Source organism: Triturus cristatus, chromosome 4_1 (genome assembly GCF_964204655.1).
Source record: "Triturus cristatus chromosome 4_1, aTriCri1.1, whole genome shotgun sequence".
NCBI classification, from domain to species: Eukaryota; Metazoa; Chordata; class Amphibia; order Caudata; family Salamandridae; genus Triturus; species Triturus cristatus.
The window spans coordinates 320,240,976-320,259,601 of record NC_140585.1 but is presented as its reverse complement, the minus strand read 5'-3'; the positions used below and the strand labels follow the sequence as shown (position 1 = coordinate 320,259,601).

Below are 18,626 nucleotides of genomic sequence, written 5' to 3'. Positions count from 1 at the left end.
ATGGACACGCCTGGATTTTGCAGGAGCAGATTCGAGGGTAGACAGGCCTGTAGGGCTGGGGCCAAGTCAGTGGGCGTCGTCCTCTTGTTAGCTCTGCATGGCTTTTCGTCCTTCTTCTTCTCTTTTTTTTCTTGTGGTTGCTGGATCTGAGGAAGGAAGGTTCAGGGTGCCCCTAAATACTAAATTTAGGGGTGTTATAGGTAGGTAAAGGGCAGGGACCCATGGGTCCCTTCCCTAGGGTGGGTACGCCCCCTATTCTGCCACTCTCCAGTGGGAGGGGGCAGGAGCCTGTCCCTGGTTGGGTGGGTCCCCCCATCCACAAGATGGCGGGGACTCGAGGTTGTGCTTCACCTCGCCTCCCCCACCTTATTGGTGGAGTTGGCAGAGGTGGGCACAACTCTCTTCCTCACTTTGTTTTTCTCGCCGGGTCTCCCGCCCAAAGTGGGGGGTAGAACCAGTGGGGACCAGTTGCTGAGTACAGCAAGTGGTCTGGAGAAGCTCACAAAGGCGGCATGCCTTTGAAGCTTCTCCTTCGTGAACCCTGCCCATCTTAGGGGAGGAGTCTTGGCACCTCGTCCCAGGAAGTGCATTGTTTCAGGCTCGTGAGGGCAGCAAGCTCTCGACCCAGGGGTCCAGAAACAGGTCTGGTGGTGGCAGCCTAAGCAGCCACTCAGTCAGGTCACTGGGAGTTGGTCGAGTTTCAGGGAGCATCTCTAAGATGCCCTCTGTCGTGCATTTTACAATAAATCCCACACTGGTATCAGTGTGGGTTTAATGTGCTGAGAAGTAGGCCCAGACGAGCCCAGGGGCTACAATCAATATCACTACCATTAAATACTCATCCATAGAACTCAGATCATTAGCTGACACCTTCTTCTCTCTTAACCCTACTGCTCACAAAAAAATAACGGAAAATAACATCTCTAAAATACCTAGCGACTTCACCTCCCTATCCCCTCCCATTTTTCCCACCCCAAAACCCCTTGCAGCTTTACCTCCAGCTTGGCACATCTACTACCTCAACACCCGCTCTCTGGTTAAGCACCAGCTCGACATCTTCCTGCTTCTGTCATCTGAAAAACCAGATATTCTTTTGGTCACCGAAACCTGGCTTACCGAGGACTCTGCCCCCGACATCTTGGCAGCTCTCCCCGCGGATTACTACATCTTGCACGCCAATCAGTCCTCAGGAAAGAGCGGTGGTGGGGTGGTGGCCATCAATAACAAGAACTTCAAGGTTACTACCCTTACCCCCCTTGTCCTCCAGGATGTTGAGAACCTTGTTCTCAAACTCGATACCAATGATGGTTCCTTTGTCTTTGTGCCGATGTATCGCCCTCCCCAGGCTATGCCTACTTTTCCAGCGTTACTTAGCGAACAAATGGCTAACCTTGTTACCAACTACCCCAACGTTCTACTCATAGGAGATCTGAATTACTGGTTTCAGGACGCCCGGGGCGGTCCTCATGCCAAAGAACTCTCAGAGCTGCTCTTAAACTTAAACATGAATCAACATGTACTAGCTCCCACCCATGAAAAGGGACACATCCTGGACCAAATTTGGTCGTCCAATGTCATTTTATCAGTGCCTATAATTTCACCATGCACCTGGTCCGACCATCACCTACTCAAATTCAGGGCTTCCATAAACATTAGGCCCAAAACCTCCCCAGTCTTAGGAGGAGTGACTAGGAAATGGAGGACACTCAACGAATCAGATTTCGTTAACACGCTAGCCGGCTCTGCCCCCGTTTCCAACCCCGAGGTCAATATTATGGAAAAAAACATCTCGAACTGGTTATTGCTGGCCTCCAATACTCATGCCCCCCTCACCAAATTCTCTCGCGCCCGTCATTCGGATGCTCACAAATGGTTCTCAGCGGAACTAAACAAACTAAAACTTATGCTCCGCCAAAAAGAGAGGAAATGGAGGTCCGGATACTCCTCAGCAGACAAATTATTGTTTATACAGGCTCGCAAAGAATTTTACAAAAGCAATACTAGAGACAAAGGCAGCTTACGTTTCAGCTAGAATTCTCAATGCGCAGAATAAATCAAAAGAAATTTTCATGATTGTAAATGACTTATGTAACTCTGAGAGAACACTCCCCAGTAAGTCTCCTAATCAAGAGCTATGTAATTCCCTGAACTCTTATTTTCAGGAAAAAATCTCCATCATCAAAGCCAGCATCTCTACTAGTCTCTCTACAGAACCCGTATCTAGCGGTCCCGCTCACTCTGCAACTTTATCCCATTTTCTGGTTATCTGCCATCGGTTATTCGAGGACTTAATAAACCCTTGTTATATCTGGGTCCCCGAACAACTGCTGTCCCCCTCAAGTTATGAGTCTTGCTTTCTCTAACTTCTCCCAGCATGTGCTGCCCTTCCTTAATCAATCCCTAGCGCAAGGCTCGGTCCCTACTGCCTTTAAGACCGCTATAGTGGTGCCTCTGCTGAAGAAGCCAGGGGCGGACCCTTTACAGCTATCTAACTATCGTCCTATCTCTCTCTTTCCTTTCCTGGCAAAAATATTGGAGACTCATGTGGCAGGCAGCCTCTCTTGTTTCATTGAGCAATCAGAATATCTTGCTGGTTTCCGACCTGCTCATTCTACGGAATCAGTGATCCTTGCAGCACTTGATACACTTAGAGCCAACTCCGATAAGAATATTCCTCAGGCCCTGGTGCTTCAAGATCTGTCGGCCGTGTTTGACACGGTCGACCATAAAATCCTGTTGGACCGTGTCGCGCTAGCCGGCTTACAGGGCCCTGCATTCAACTGGATAAAATCCTTCCTCGAAAACAGGACTCAGGCGGTTCGCCTCGGTCCCTTTACAGCCCGTAAGCTAGCCACCTCCTGCGGGGTGCCACAGGGCTCGTCCCTGTCTCCACTTCTATTCAACTTATATTTCAAACCACTGATCCACTCATTAAAAAATAGAAAGGTTACCACTTTCAACTATGCTGATGATCTTCAGCTAGTGTTCACCTTGGACTCGGCCGACTCAGCTGCTGAATTCCAAGCCACCACGATTCATATCCAACGGTGGATGCACCTCAACCACCTTAAACTTAACCCAGGCAAGACTGAATTGGTTCTGCCTGGGAAGAATGAAAATCTTTGGGGCCTATCAATTTAGGACCGTCCCCGCACCCCCCCCCCAACCCCTTATCCACCGTGAAGAGCTTAGGGGTTACCATTGACGCCGACCTGTCTCTTACGGGATATGTCGGCGCAGTGGTCTCCTCTTGTTTCTTTCAATTGCGGAAAATTCGCAAGATCGCCCATTTGCTGTCTCACTCCGCACTTATTCAAGTTGTCATCGCCTTGGTCTTTTCACGCCTTGACTTTTCCAATTCCATTTACCTTGGCCTGCCCCTGTTCCTACTGAACCGTCTCCAATTAGTGCAGAACCAGGCCGCAAGACTTATCTTTATACAGCCTAACTGGCATTTTGCCAGTCCCTGGCTATTTAAACTTCAGTGGCTCCCTATGGCCCAACGTATTGCATTCAAGACTGGTTGTCTGATATTCAAAGCTTTATATTGCAGAAGTCCCAAATTTATTAGCTGCATGATCTCTAAATATATTCCCCGGCGTCACCTGCGTTCTGCCCATCTTCATCTACTGAAGCTCCCCCTCTTCAAGCTTAAACGCCAAGGGGGCCGTATGTTTTCCCACCTTGCCCCTAAGTTCTAGAACTCCATACCCCTAGCTATCAGGAGCTGTGATAACCTGCTAGGCTTTAGGAAGGCTCTTAAGACCTGGCTATTTATGCAAGCTTATGCATAGGTCCTCCCGCGGCTAACAGCACTCAAGTTTAGCGCCATGAAACCTTTTGGTGTACGTGCGCTTTATAAGTTCTTTATAACATAACATAACATACCAAACTTCCCAGTCTTCACTGTAGCCATTATAGGTGTTGTGGAGTTCATAATGACAAACTCCCAGAACCATATGCTCTTAATGCCAGCACTGCACTTACAGTGCCCAGGAATAGACTTGGGCTCTGTAGGGCTACAGGGCTTATGCACCTGTACCCACACCACTGGCATAGGGCACCCAGCTAGAGGGGTGACTGATGTATGCCAGGGCAGTGGTTTGTGTGCATGGCACACAGGGATGTGTGCCATGTGGACTCTTCACTTTGTTCTGCACCACGACACGCAGCCTGCAAAGGCAGTGTGTGAGTGCCAGGGTACAGGGCCTCTAGGGGTGGCACAATAAGTGCTGCAGCCCCTACAGGCCTTCTCTGGTCACAGTGCCCTGGGTACCTGTGGTACCATTTACCAGGGGCTGATATGTGGCCAGAGATGCCAATTGAGTTTTAGGCTTCAATGCAGTTTTAGGGAAGGAACATAGGCCCTGGGTACCTGATTAGCAGGAGCCCAGGGCACACTCAGTCAAAGAACATCAGCAATTGAGCAAAATGTGGGGGCATAACATGCAAGAAAGAGGGCACTTTCTCATAGTAGGCTGTAGGGGTGTCCTGCTCATGCAGGGGCACCCTCTCACTTAGAACCAAGCACCCTGCCTTCAGGATTGCAAAGGCCTACTATTGGGGTGACTTACAGGTTTTAAGTGCAGTGATCCTAGATATAGGGAACCTATATCCTAAATAAGTGGTGGCTGCACCAACTTAAACAGGCTGCAATGGCAGGCCTGTAGTTCCATTTTGAAAGGTCTCCCATGGGTGACATGATGTATACTTCAGCCCATGGGGACCTCTGAGGTACCTATGCCCTGGGTACCTTAGTACCATATACTAGGGACTTCTACTAGGGACTTATAAGGGTTCCCCAGTATACAATCTGGGATGTACCTAAGTACTTGTCACAACAATTTAAGTGAGAAAGCAGAGAGACTGGGGTCCTGATAAGCAGGATTCCAATCAGACTAGTCCAAACACAGAGGAGTGTAAGACATTTACTGCACAACATTGACCAATATTGGACAAGATTCAAAAAAGGGAATCCACACCAATTTTATAAAAATAAGCTTGGTTTGTATTTAATTTTAATACCAGGAACTTCCCATTAAGGTAAATACATTTGTAAACAAAAATAGTTTTCACTTTCAAAAGTAAACACAATCTTTTTGAAGCAGTTCAATGTTATCTTATAGTGAAAACAAAATTGTGGTTTAACAGTTAAGTACCACACTCACAAATCCAGTCGTCGGACCGAAAGGTCAGCAAGGAGCAAGGGGCAGGTGAGTACCAAAACTACCCCACCAGTGGCACAAGGGTAGCATGGTGCAGAGCTGAAAGTCGGAGTTCAGCCCAATGCATTTCAAAGGAGTCTGCGGGAGCCTGGAGCCACAATGCTTGCAGGGAAGTGAATCGTTGCAGGGGCCAGGCTTTGGGGGATCAGCACAAGCACAGAGAGGGGGACACAAAGCAGCAGCAATGCTTTTCAATGGAGTCTATTATTTTGACAAACAGGCAGCAGGCGTAGCACTGGAGTTTGCAATAGGAAGACCAACCTCAACAAAAGGAAAATAGACAAGTACGGGGTCGCAGGAGCACAGTTGGTTCACCTCACCAAGGCCCAGGGGCTTTGGGCGCAGGGGTGCATTTCGACGTCTGACTCTTCTCACAAGAGCCGGTCACAGTCAGGGGGAGCCTCTGGATTCAGTCTGCAGGCGTAATCGTGCAGGTCAGGAATGGTCAACTAATGCTGGACTCAAGGTCAGGATCACTGGGGAGACTTCACTGGGCAGGTGGGTCCTGAGCCCTGAGCCCTAGGAGTCGATTTCTCCTGGAAAGGTCAACTGTCCACAGGAGATTGGAGTCTTTTTCTAATGCAGCAGTCCCCCCAGCATTTCAGGTCGCTGGCTGAAAGACAGGTCGCAGGCTTGCAGAAGCTGGAGACAGGCTGGTAGGGCTTGGGCGAAGGCAGTTGTCATCACCTGCGTCCCTCGTTGGGTCTGCCGACCGACGAGTCTAAGAGCGATGACGCTTCTTCGACTTCTTCTTATGCTGCGACTTTCCTGACCCCGAGTGCGAAAACTTCGAAAACTTGGACGAATGTTGGTGGCTCCGCGACCGGTCCCTCGACCTCCCTCGCGACCGGGACCTCGAACGGCGCAGAGCCGATTGCTGTTGCTCAAGCAGCTTTGGGGACAGCTCCTGCAAACCCTTCGGCGCCATCGACCAGCAGTCGGAGCACGACTTGGGGCCATGGTCGCGCTCCAGGCAAAAGAGACACACACGGTGCGGATCCGTCACCGACATCATCCAATGACAGGAACCGCATGGCTTAAAACCGGGCATCCCTCGTGCACCAGGAGTCGAAGTCTTGAAAAAGATGTTGAAAAAAGTCTAGAAAAAAGTCAGTCAAAAGGTGACCTGCGCTGGCTGGCGCGAAAAAAAAAAAAAAGAACTGACGTGTCATCCCGGCGACTATGACGCCAACGACGGACGCGGAGCCGACTGAAGCCACCTTCCGACGCACAGAGGTACTGCTGACGAAAAAAGTTTCCAGATCCAGTCTGATGCCTGAGGGTTATTCTAAGGTAAGGAATCTATCACTAACGTGTTTCTTTCAGATAGAGTATTTTGGGTTTTACAAGGAGCAGTGTACACTTTTGGGGAACCCCTGGACTCTGTGCACCGCATTACCATCTAGTGGCAATATCATATACAGAGCCAGCTTGTTACAACATGGAGGGGAAAAAATGAAATTATTGTTCATGAGAAGTGCCTTACACCACATTTAAACATGATTTACAGGGATTTCTGGCAGTAGAGTCAATTGGCAATGCTTTCCACATACCCTAAAGCACAGAAAATGTTCGTTCATGGGCACATGCAATAAACAGCTATTAGTTCAATGGTCACCATAAGATCACCTTCCAGTAACAAAGGGATAACATCATGTAGCCTTGCAATTTTGTATTACGTTGAAATGTTCAGTTTAGTTAAATCAAAGAAGAAATACCCAAAAGAGAAAAAAGCAAGGGAGGGCAACAGACTGCTTTAACCCAAATAATGTATTATTAACACAGGAACGCAGAATAATTGTGAGGGCTAAATCCACAATACTTACTGGTACGCCATGCTCCATAAGCACATTAGGGTTCATGATGGTTACCAACTGATGTAGGAGGTCAGGCTGTGACACAAAGAGCTCTGGTGCTAGTTCCCTCATTACTGCCTCCAGCTGCTCAGCCGCATGAGACGGAACACCATACCATGTCTTCGGTTCCCCCCTAAGAAGGTTAAACAAAATCAGAAAACGAAGATAAGAATTACATATAAACTAAGATAGGCAGCAACAATCTAAAGAAAATGTGTACAACTAAATAGGTTTAATATAGACACTGTCATTTTAGCCTACTGCAATGCTGATGTTTCACATACATTCAGACAATTGCTCAAAAAACTAAAATGCCACTTATGTGCCGGTAGATACCGTTTATTTGTTACACTGAACGGTGCTAGGAAGCAGAGTCTAATGTGAAAACAACTGCATGTATAAAGTTGAATGGCTAGCATTTAGTTACGGGTGCTTGTAGACCACAAGATCATTGTTTATTTGTAAGGTAGACTATGGATTTGTTAAATGAAGATTACATTCTGTTTAGCAATGCAAATATTAATCACAAATGATGGTGAGTACTGGCATAATTCTGAAACAAATCCAAGAAACATACAAAAGGATACTGGTGTTTAAATAGATAGTTGCTTCAAAGTTCAATTTTATTTTGTAATTGTAAGCATATGCCCACCATATTTAGGGGGTGGCATGTTTTTTTTTTTAGCTTTCATTCTTTTAATTTATCTTGCATATGTTAGTTGAGTTTGCCAGGGTATTCTTTTGTAGATGGGTAAGACTATGAATGCAAAAAGTAGCCACTGGCTAAGTGAATGGAGATATAAATGAAAGGATGAGGGACAGAGTGCACGTACAAGGACTTATTGCCTGGATTAACAGAGTAGTGACTGCAGAAGCACTTTCGATTAAACATAAGACAGACATACTGGCATTGCCAATACTCGATTTATGCAAGGAACGCGCTCTTGGCTTCCCCACAAGGGAGTTGCAAGTTTGAATAGTTTGTACAACCTATCTTATGAGACCCCTATTTTAAGCATCTGCTCAAAAGGTGGGGTTTCATGATTTTTTCTCACACTAGGTTGAAATTCCACAGCAGTGTGGGTGTGGACCTTGGTGGTGAAGGAAATTCTACATACCCAGTAAACATCTGTTAGTAGCATACAGTGCTGTACATTCACATGTTTAGCACAGTCCGACATACAGGGTTGGGTTCGGACGTGTGCAAGTTGTTTAGGTTTGAAGATGTCTTTCGAGCGAGAAGATGTGGTTGGACTCTTCCTCGTAGTGCATATGGAGCATTTACTCCATGTCAAGACTTTTCCACACAGCGGATAAAAGCATAAATGTAGTAAAAACGTAAGCAAGGTGCATGAAGTGCAATGGGTAGCAAAAAGAAGAAAACAAAAGTCTAGTGACATAAAGCGGGAATGACTAGGGTCACGAGTGTGGTGAACCTTTTGACAAAAGTGTGACTACAAAGGACACCACCACCTTCCTGACCAGTCTACCGGTATCCCCTAAAGCCTAAGGTTGTTTGCGTAAATCAGTTCCTAAGAAAACCCAGGTAGGACCCACCTGGGTAGTTGTTTTTGGTGATGTACTAGCATTACCAGGTAGGATAGATTCACCCAACTGTTTATTTGTAGGGATCCTATAGCCCTGATGAATGCCCCAGACCTGAAAGGCTAGTTACTTAAGGAAGAAACACGTTGGTGAGTAGTAGACAAATTTGAGCCATTGCGCTCTTCTTACTCACCTAGAAAAGTGTTTTTAGACATACGTAGAGTCCTCACTAATATGGGTGAAAACCGAGGAACCCTAAGGTATCTTTAGATTATCTGGATCCCGCTTTGTCCCTATTGCCCACTATTTAAGAACTCCCTCCTACCACCAAGTCTTCGCGGAGGTTGAGTCCACCCTGGCAGTACCATCTTATCAGGGTAGGGAGAGGATGCCGCTGATGAACCTGAATACTATTGTGTGTGTGAGACATCCTCTCCCATAAAGGATAGCCTTCCCATTTTAATTTTCATTAGAATCATGCTTAATATAGCATAAGTAGACTGACCTTTCCTAAAATCTAAGTTTTGGTCTCTCCTGGGAATCCCTGCTCTATTTTGCTAGCACCCTAATTTCATGTGATATACTAGTTGTTTGTGGAGGGACGTATTGATGCAATTTCCTCCACCTCTATATGTTGAGATAATAGTTGAAAGCAAAAGATCTGCAAATGATACCGGTTTCTGGGTAGGAGGATGGACACATGTCAATCTACAGTACTATACGCTATGAAATGAATCTTGCAGGGTAAGTAGCATTTTCCGTTTGTGGCAGGTGTGGCTGTAGATGCATACTGGCACCGACTCTAAAGCAGGGCCCTTCGGAAGCAGAGGCTAGTGGGTGGATGATGCAGATGTCTGGAACATGGTCCTTAACACCGTTTGGCTGACCATGGCTTGATGATGGGCTAGGATGTCCGAACAGCAGTGCTTGGTAAAGTTTTGTGGTGTCAACCAAGTGGATGCCTTGCAAAAAATACACAAGCAGGATATAAACCACAAAGGCATTAGTGGCGGATGAAGTGTGTCCTGCAAGGGGCAAGTAGAGCCCTTTTTCCTTTAAGAATCCACCACCTACATATGCCTGCCTTGCATATGGGAGATTCTTTCTGAGGCCTTCTAAAGGATACAAAGAGCTGGAACGATTGACAGAAAGTCCTCTCGACATCCAGTGTGTGGAGTGCTCTCTCCATAACAGAACATGGTTGTGGGAAGAAGACAGTGAGCTCTATGGTTTGTTTAAGATAGATGGGTGACACCACCTTATGAAGGAACTTAGGTCTGTTTTTCAGGACAACCCTGTCCTTGTAGACCTGGATGAAAGGCTCTTGTAGAGTGACAGCTTACAGATCGCTAATGTGACTAAGTGATGCAATAGTCATGAGGTAGGCCACCTTCCAGGAAAGAACTGAAGGTGGAGTGAATCCACTGGTTCAAAGGATGATCCTACAAGCCTGGTAAGGACTAAACTGAAATTCCACACAGAAGCAGGAGGTTGCTCAAGTGGGTATCTCTCTCTTGAGGCCCTCCATGAAGGCCTTGACAACAAGAATTATGGAGAGTGTAAAGTGTTCCTTGTTCTGGATGAGAGCTGCAACTAAGTGTAAGCGAATAGAGGCATAGGTACGGCCTACGTTTTGCAAGTGCAAAAGGTAGGCAATGATATCCTTGACAGTTGACCTTAGTCTGTTCTGTTTTCTGGACAAGCAGTGGTGAAAAAATTGTTTTCATTTGGCTGCATAACAGACCCAAGTTTTGCGCTGTCAAGCTTCTTCTAAGATAGACATTCATACCGTAGAAGATTGAAGTACCCGAATTTTAGGACTCTGGGTGCCAAATCGCAAGGCTTAGCAGACCAGGATCCGGATGACTGGCAATGCCTTGGCTCTACGTGAGAAGGATGTGAGGGAATCTGGTTGTGACATCTATAATTGCCCCATTGATCGCTAGATTAACTTCAGCTGATCTGTTAAAGTATTTGGGTGTCCCCTTCCTTCCCCTCTGTGGCAATTTCTCATGAAGCTTTGCGCTCAGGAGAGAGTATTACTGCCACAGTACTGGAGCACTGCTCATTGGCAATGGGCTTTAACTACCTGATTCCCATGCTAGTTCTTCCAAATCTACGTGAGAAGGCGCCTGAGGTGGACCCTCTAAAGAGGGCTGAGGGACATCTCCCAGGGCTGTCAGGCCCAGGTTGGGGCTACCAGAATGAGGGATTATGATGGTTACTCAAGTTTTGTCATCATGAAGGGAAGCAGTAGGAGAGGAGGAAAGGCGTAGTCAAATATCACTGACCAATTCACTGCTGCCCATGGACTGTAGGTGTGGATACTTTGAAGCACAGTTTACTTTTTCTGGGGTGGTGAACAGGTCTATTTGTGGGGTACCCCAACACTGGAAGTATGTGATTTGTTGGATCTTGCTGAGCAGATCCAGAAAGTCGTTGTCCGCCCCTTGAAATGCTCCATCATGAGGTGAATTCTGTGATGGAGTGCCCAATGCCAATTCCCATGGGCTAACGGGGAGTGAGTGCTGCTTAGCTTCTGAAGGCAGTACATGGTGATCAAGTTGTCCGTCCTCATGATGACGAACTTGCTCTGAATGACTTGTAGAAAAGCTTTCAATAGCTACCAATTCCAAGTGATTGATGTGATCATGTTATTGAGAGGGCCACTGTAGTAAGCTGGCTCTGTATATACTATACCAAAGTAAGGTATAGTGTGCACTAAGTTCAGTGGATCCCCAAAGGCAGGCAGAAGCTAAAGTAGATAATACCTTACTTTCAATTTGTGGTAGTGTGGGCGAGCAGTAAGGCGTTGACCACTTCCTGTGGAGTGTGGCATCAAGCTATCCCAGGATGCACCATTCAGCCCACTCTCAAGATGGCGAGACCTCTGTGTAAGCCGTGCTGCTCACAGCCACAGCCACCTAGGGTTGAGTTGAAGGTTTTCACAAAAACGAAATCTAAGGGTCCACAAGGGGTTGGTAAGTGCATTACAAGGGCAGGCTGCATTATAACATCATATAATACACATAATTTCCTCCAACAAATTTAATGTAGGACTATATTGTCTGCCTGCCAACCTCTAATCTATGGGGTTTACAATGACCACAATGTGCATTGTGTTTTTCATGGGGCATGCTCCCGATGGACTGTGCTGTTTCTATTGCTGTGCTCACTATATTTTATTAAAACCAATTTTAAAAAAATGAAAAGTCCTTACATTATAATAGGCTTAGAGTTCATCTACTTTGTGAAAGAAGGAAGTTATCAGTTACAAGCTCAGCATTTCTTTTTTCCATTAATGCATTTGTTGTCAAACATCAAAACCAGGATGGTACATCAAGTTTTCCATGTAGGTTATTTTTCTATACCACTGCCACATAACTAAACATTTTGACTTGTGTGCTCATCACATACAAAGGATAAACAGTCAAACAACGTAAACGCCTGGTCTCTCTTAGGGTTGACTATCCGGTATACTATAGCTTGTTGCCCTTTGTGCCAACCTCTTCATGCTCACTGCTTCTGTCTAGCATAACACTTAAGACCACAAATGTCGGCAGAGCTCTCGGATTTCAGTTCTCCTAAGCATCCAAACCAACATTAGTCAATAAAGAAATTTGTCCTTTCTAAATGCATTTTCCTAATAAGAAATCCAACAGATTTGCTCACTGCAGTTGACCTCCCTCTTTAATGATGAACCCTCTTGTCGCAAACTGCCTGGTGGTGTGCTGACAAAGCAGGGTAGGCTCTGATCCTAGAAGAATATTAAAGGCCCAGTTAACCGTTTCTCTCTAAAGCTGCAGCTAAATTGCCTTTCTTTTGTTTTACATTTTCCAAAAGAACCTCTACGTTCAGAAAATAACTTTATTTTTATGAATGAAATGTAAATGTTTCCAGAGTGTGGTGTGGGAAGCTGGCTCAGTATATGGTATTACCACTGGGAGGGTTATACCGTGCACATGGTCCAGGGAATCCCTAAAGTATACAGGCACAATGTAAAGCCCAAAGTGCTCTATTGGTGGAAGTGTGGGCGAGCAGTCTTAGGCCTAACGCAGAGGGGTGTGAGATATTTATTGCACAGCAGTGATCAATAATGGACAAACAACTCCAGAAGGAGATCAAGACCAACTTCAGAAAAATATATTTTGTGTTTTATTTTAAGACCAAGATCTTTGCAATAAGGTAAGTACGTTTTATAATAAAAATACTTTTCACTTTGAAAAATCAATACTCAAACTTTTTTGCACAGTTCAATGTTTTCCTACGGGGCAAACAAAATTCCGGTTAAACAGGTAGGTAAAGCACATACAATTCCAGTTTTCGGGACCAAAAGTCAGCAAGGGGCATGAGTCAAGGGTCAGGTGAGTACCAAAACTGCACCATCAGGGGCAGCCGGCTGTAGAGGTCAAAATGAGAGTTCGTCCCAATGCTTTTCAGTAGAGACTGGGTGTGCCTGGAGCCTCACTGGTAAGTAGATCGGTTTGTAGGGGTGAAGTTTTATGGGTTAGATTAAGCACAGGGGGGTACACAAAGCAGCACTAAACATACACCACCAGAAGCACAGGGGCTGCTGGCTGCAAGGTGCCATTTCAACATTGGGCGATTATAAGGAACAAGGAGACCCTAGGAGTCAGAAGGGACCGAGGGAATATACATTTTTGTAAAGGAACAATGGTCCCATTCAAGTAGAGTAAATTAGCATGCCACAATTAGTACAATGAAAAATTGGGTTTTATGTTTGAAGACAGTGCAGAAATTACTGGTAAATTACAGTAAATAGTAAGGGAGAAAAATATAAAACAGTGAGTGAGTTGGTGGCAGGGTAAGAGGAAATCAGCCGATTTCCGGTACCCAGGCAAGTGATTTAAAAGGTGACTTTTTGGTGCACGAAGGTAGTTATTAACAAAAAGTCAGTAAGACATTTCATACTCCGACATTTCAATTTGCAATACAATGGAGTTTAGAAATGGTTGTCGACGACGTTTCGATCCCTTTGCGAGTGGTGGGATCTCTTCAGAACAGGAGAATGACAATTAGTTGCCTGGGGGGAAGCCTGGTAGGGAGGGGGAGAAGAATAACAGTATGCAGAGTTAGGAAGGGAGGTTAAAAGAAATAAAGAAGTGTAGGGAACGGGAAGGGGAGATGAGCCACAATGGGTGGTGTCTGAGGCGCAATTCCGTCTCATACGTGCGAGCCGAGCCGAACGCTGGTGTTGAAGGCGGGGACTCGTTGGATGGAGAGAACTCCGTGGAGGCGGGAAAGTTAACCTGCGGGGGAACAAGGAGGTAGGGAAGTGCGTGAGCGCAAGCTGCAAGGAGTAGTGAGTCCTGCTAAGGCTTACCAGTGGATTCAGGTGAGCCACTAATTGAGTAATATGGCCCGTCGGATACGGGTCCGGCCAGATCCTGGAAACGTCCAAGGTTCCGAGGGAGCCGGCACGTCCATGTTAGTAGCGTTAGGTAACGCGATGAAGCCTGCGGGGAGGAAGGAGGGGTAATGAGCAGGGTGGGGGTGGGGGGGTACACAACACGAAGGCGGGAAAAGCAATTTGGACTCACCTGGGGGCGAGAACCCAGGTACGGACAGCGTAATAGTTGCTGACGAAGTATCGAGGTAGCCGGCACATCCGAGGCAAAGGCGTGTGATAACGCGAATAACCTGCGTGGAGGAGGGAGGGATAATGAGCAGGGTGGGGGGGGGGGGGTTAAGTTCAAGGGACACAATATGGGTAGAGCGCCGTGGACTAACCTGGGGAGCGTGCGAGGATCCGGGTAGAAGTGAAGGCTCGGGCTGTGTGATCGAGGGGAGGGCCTCACTGGGACAGAAGTAAAAATAGAAACGCCCAGTAATGGAAAGAGAAGACAGCCAGAATAGGCCACGGAGGCAGCCATGATGGAATGGTCGTATCCGCCCATGGAAATATGTGTAAATGGGGGAGAAGGGGACACATGAGAATAAGGAAGGTGAAAGGAAGGTTGAGAAGCCGGAATAGTGGCGGCTCGGGATGAGGGTCGAGGCCCAGTATAGAAGAGGGGAGGTGGGTAAGGAAGGAAAAAGGGAAATTGTTAGTATAGAGTAAAGGATAATTAAAAAATTTAAAAATTAAATTGTGAAATAATTAGTAATTGGGAAGGGAAGGAAGAGGGGTACAACAGGCATGGGGACAACGGAGACATGCTCAGTAGTTGGTACATAAAAATTACACTGAAGGAAGGGAACACTTTAAAATTACGCAGGGCTAAATATACAAAATGAGGATATTAAAGGGTTAGAGTAGATTGGACCAATCCTCAAGTCGGTTCAGTCCTGAGTGATGGCTATCACAGCGAATTATCCATTTGAGTTCCTCTTTGTTGAGGACAGTCGCAATGTTCATGTTCCTTGTGGACTGTATGATAACGCTGATCACCTGCCATGTCATATCGTCCTCGGTATGATTGAGTTGTGTGAAATGTTCAACAAGAGGAGCGTTAGCCGTCTTGCAGCGGATTCTGCTTCTATGTTGACAAATGCGAAATCTGATTTTCTGCGTAGTTTGCCCCACATAGATCAAATTACAGGGACATGTTATGGCATATATAACATTATTAGTGTTACAATTAGAAAAATTATTCAAGGTGATGTTAATGTTCCCATGCACGAAGGTTTTGGTGTCCAATGTGAGGCAGCAGGCGCTACAACTGGTACATTTGAAATGGCCCACCAGTCGTGGTAGATTACAGAAGGTTCTAAGGGTGGGATCCCTTTTAGGTTCTGGGAGTGCGGCCCTGACTAGATGGTCCTTAATGCTTTTGTTCTTTTTGAATGCAAAGAGGGGGCATTCTATATGGAGGTTGCCAGCATTAAGTGTCGGCCAATGTCTCTTGATACATTTTTTCACTACGTTAGAGATGGGTGTGAAAGTAGTGACACAAACAAGTTTGTCGTTATGTTTCTTATCCTTGGGGGTGAGTAGAGTTTCCCTCGGGCAATACCAGGCTCTCTTGAGCGATCTCTTGACTAATTTTCGTGGGTAACCTCTGTCAGTCAATTTTTTGAGTAGCAGGTTAGCTTCAGAAAAATAGTCTTGTTTGAAGAAGCAGTTGCGCCGTATACGCAGAAGACCTAGCCCAAGGTTTTCTTACCAAGAATGAATTCCAGTTTCTTCACTATCAACAGCAGCAAAGAACAAATAGCATTCCTGGATCTATCAATCATTGCTTACAATGGGGGTCTCTACACCACCCTTTACCGCAAACCCACCGAGAAAAACACTCTTTTGGCATATAGCAGTCACCACCCCAGAGCCCTTCGCGACTCACTTCCCTACTCACAATTTTTGCGTATACGGCGCAACTGCTTCTTCAAACAAGACTATTTTTCTGAAGCTAACCTGCTACTCAAAAAATTGACTGACAGAGGTTACCCACGAAAATTAGTCAAGAGATCGCTCAAGAGAGCCTGGTATTGCCCGAGGGAAACTCTACTCACCCCCAAGGATAAGAAACATAACGACAAACTTGTTTGTGTCACTACTTTCACACCCATCTCTAACGTAGTGAAAAAATGTATCAAGAGACATTGGCCGACACTTAATGCTGGCAACCTCCATATAGAATTCCCCCTCTTTGCATTCAAAAAGAACAAAAGCATTAAGGACCATCTAGTCAGGGCCGCACTCCCAGAACCTAAAAGGGATCCCACCCTTAGAACCTTCTGTAATCTACCACGACTGGTGGGCCATTTCAAATGTACCAGTTGTAGCGTCTGCTGCCTCACATTGGACACCAAAACCTTCGTGCATGGGAACATTAACATCACCTTGAATAATTTTTCTAATTGTAACACTAATAATGTTATATATGCCATAACATGTCCCTGTAATTTGATCTATGTGGGGCAAACTACGCAGAAAATCAGATTTCGCATTTGTCAACATAGAAGCAGAATCTGCTGCAAGACGGCTAACGCTCCTCTTGTTGAACATTTCACACAACTCAATCATACCGAGGACGATATGACATGGCAGGTGATCAGCGTTATCATACAGTCCACAAGGAACATGAACATTGCGACTGTCCTCAACAAAGAGGAACTCAAATGGATAATTCGCTGTGATAGCCATCACTCAGGACTGAACCGACTTGAGGATTGGTCCAATCTACTCTAACCCTTTAATATCCTCATTTTGTATATTTAGCCCTGCGTAATTTTGAAGTGTCCCCTTCCTTCAGTGTAATTTTTATGTACCAACTACTGAGCATGTCTCCGTTGTCCCCATGCCTGTTGTACCCCTCTTCCTTCCCTTCCCAATTACTAATTATTTCACAATTTAATTTTAAATTTTTTTAATTATCCTTTACTCTATACTAACAATTTCCCTTTTTCCTTCCTTACCCACCTCCCCTCTTCTATACTGGGCCTCGACCCTCATCCCGAGCCGCCACTATTCCGGCTTCTCAACCTTCCTTTCACCTTCCTTATTCACATGTGTCCCCTTCTCCCCCATTTACACATATTTCCATGGGCGGATACGACCATTCCATCATGGCTGCCTCCGTGGCCTATTCTGGCTGTCTTCTCTTTCCATTACTGGGCGTTTCTATTTTTACTTCTGTCCCAGTGAGGCCCTCCCCTCGATCACACAGCCCGAGCCTTCACTTCTACCCGGATCCTCGCACGCTCCCCAGGTTAGTCCACGGCGCTCTTCCCATATTGTGTTCCTTGAACTTAAAAAACCTCCCCCCACCCTGCTCATTATCCCTCCCTCCTTCATCGCGTTACCTAACGCTACTAACACGGACGTGCCGGCTCCCTCGGAACCTTGGACGTTTCCAGGATCTGGCCGGACCCGTATCCGACGGGCCATATTACTCAATTAGTGGCTCACCTGAATCCACTGGTAAGCCTTAGCAGGACTCACTACTCCTTGCAGCTTGCGCTCACGCACTTCCCTACCTCCTTGTTTACCCTCCGGTTCCCCCGCAGGTTAACTTTCCCGCCTCCACGGAGTTCTCTCCATCCAACGAGTCCCCGCCTTCAACACCAGCGTTCGGCTCGGCTCGGACGTATGAGACGGAATTGCGCCTCAGACACCACCCATTGTGGCTCATCTCCCCTTCCCGTTCCCTACACTGTAAGTTCTTTTCCCCTTGATATTAAGTTGTTCTCCACTACCTCTGGGGCACTCCTCTCTCCTCGTATATTACTATTCGCTCCCCTTTTCTTCCACTCTCCTTGCGCCTTATTTATTTCTTTTAACCTCCCTTCCTAACTCTGCATACTGTTATTCTTCTCCCCCTCCCTACCAGGCTTCCCCCCAGGCAACTAATTGTCATTCTCCTGTCCTGAAGAGATCCCACCACTCGCAAAGGGATCGAAATGTCGTCGACAACCATTTCTAAACTCCATTGTATTGCAAATTGAAATGTCGGAGTATGAAATGTCTTACTGACTTTTTGTTAATAACTACCTTCGTGCACCAAAAAGTCACCTTTTAAATCACTTGCCTGGGTACCGGAAATCGGCTGATTTCGTCTTACCCTGCCACCAACTCACTCACTGTTTTATATTTTTCTCCCTTACTATTTACTGTAATTTACCAGTAATTTCTGCACTGTCTTAAAACATAAAACCCAATTTTTCATTGTACTAATTGTGGCATGCTAATTTACTCTACTTGAATGGGACCATTGTTCCTTTACAAAAATTTCAACATTGGGCGCCCAATGCTTTTCAATGGGATTCTTCTTTTGACAAACAGGCTGCAGGAGTAGCACCGGAGGTTGCAGGAGGAAGACCAACAGCAGCAATAGTAAGTAGAGATGTACAGGGTTGTAGGGGCATCATCGGTTCTGCTCACCAAGGCCCATGGGCTTTGGGTGCAGGGGTGCCTTTCGACGTCGGAGTTTTCTTACCGGAGCTGGTCGCAGTCAGGGGGGAGCCTCTGGATTCACACTGCAGGCGCTGCTTTGCGGACCAGGGGAGGTCAGCAAACACTGGACAGAAGGTCAGGATA

General features: G+C 46.2%; 1 protein-coding gene across 7 annotated transcripts in view; it reads right to left on the bottom strand.

Annotated features, from left to right (window-relative positions):
* KDM5A (lysine demethylase 5A) overlaps positions 1–18,626 on the bottom strand; it is a 1,031,636-nt gene that overhangs the window by 771,168 nt on the left and 241,842 nt on the right. For all 7 annotated transcript variants that reach the window (XR_014981238.1, XR_014981239.1, XM_085652274.1 and 4 more), the window contains one exon: positions 7,052–7,214. Coding sequence is in view for 5 of the 7 variants with exons in the window: in XM_085652274.1 (XP_085508400.1) it covers positions 7,052–7,214 (163 nt within the window). In the remaining 2 variants the exon portion in view is untranslated. The remainder of the gene's footprint in view (positions 1–7,051; positions 7,215–18,626) is intronic.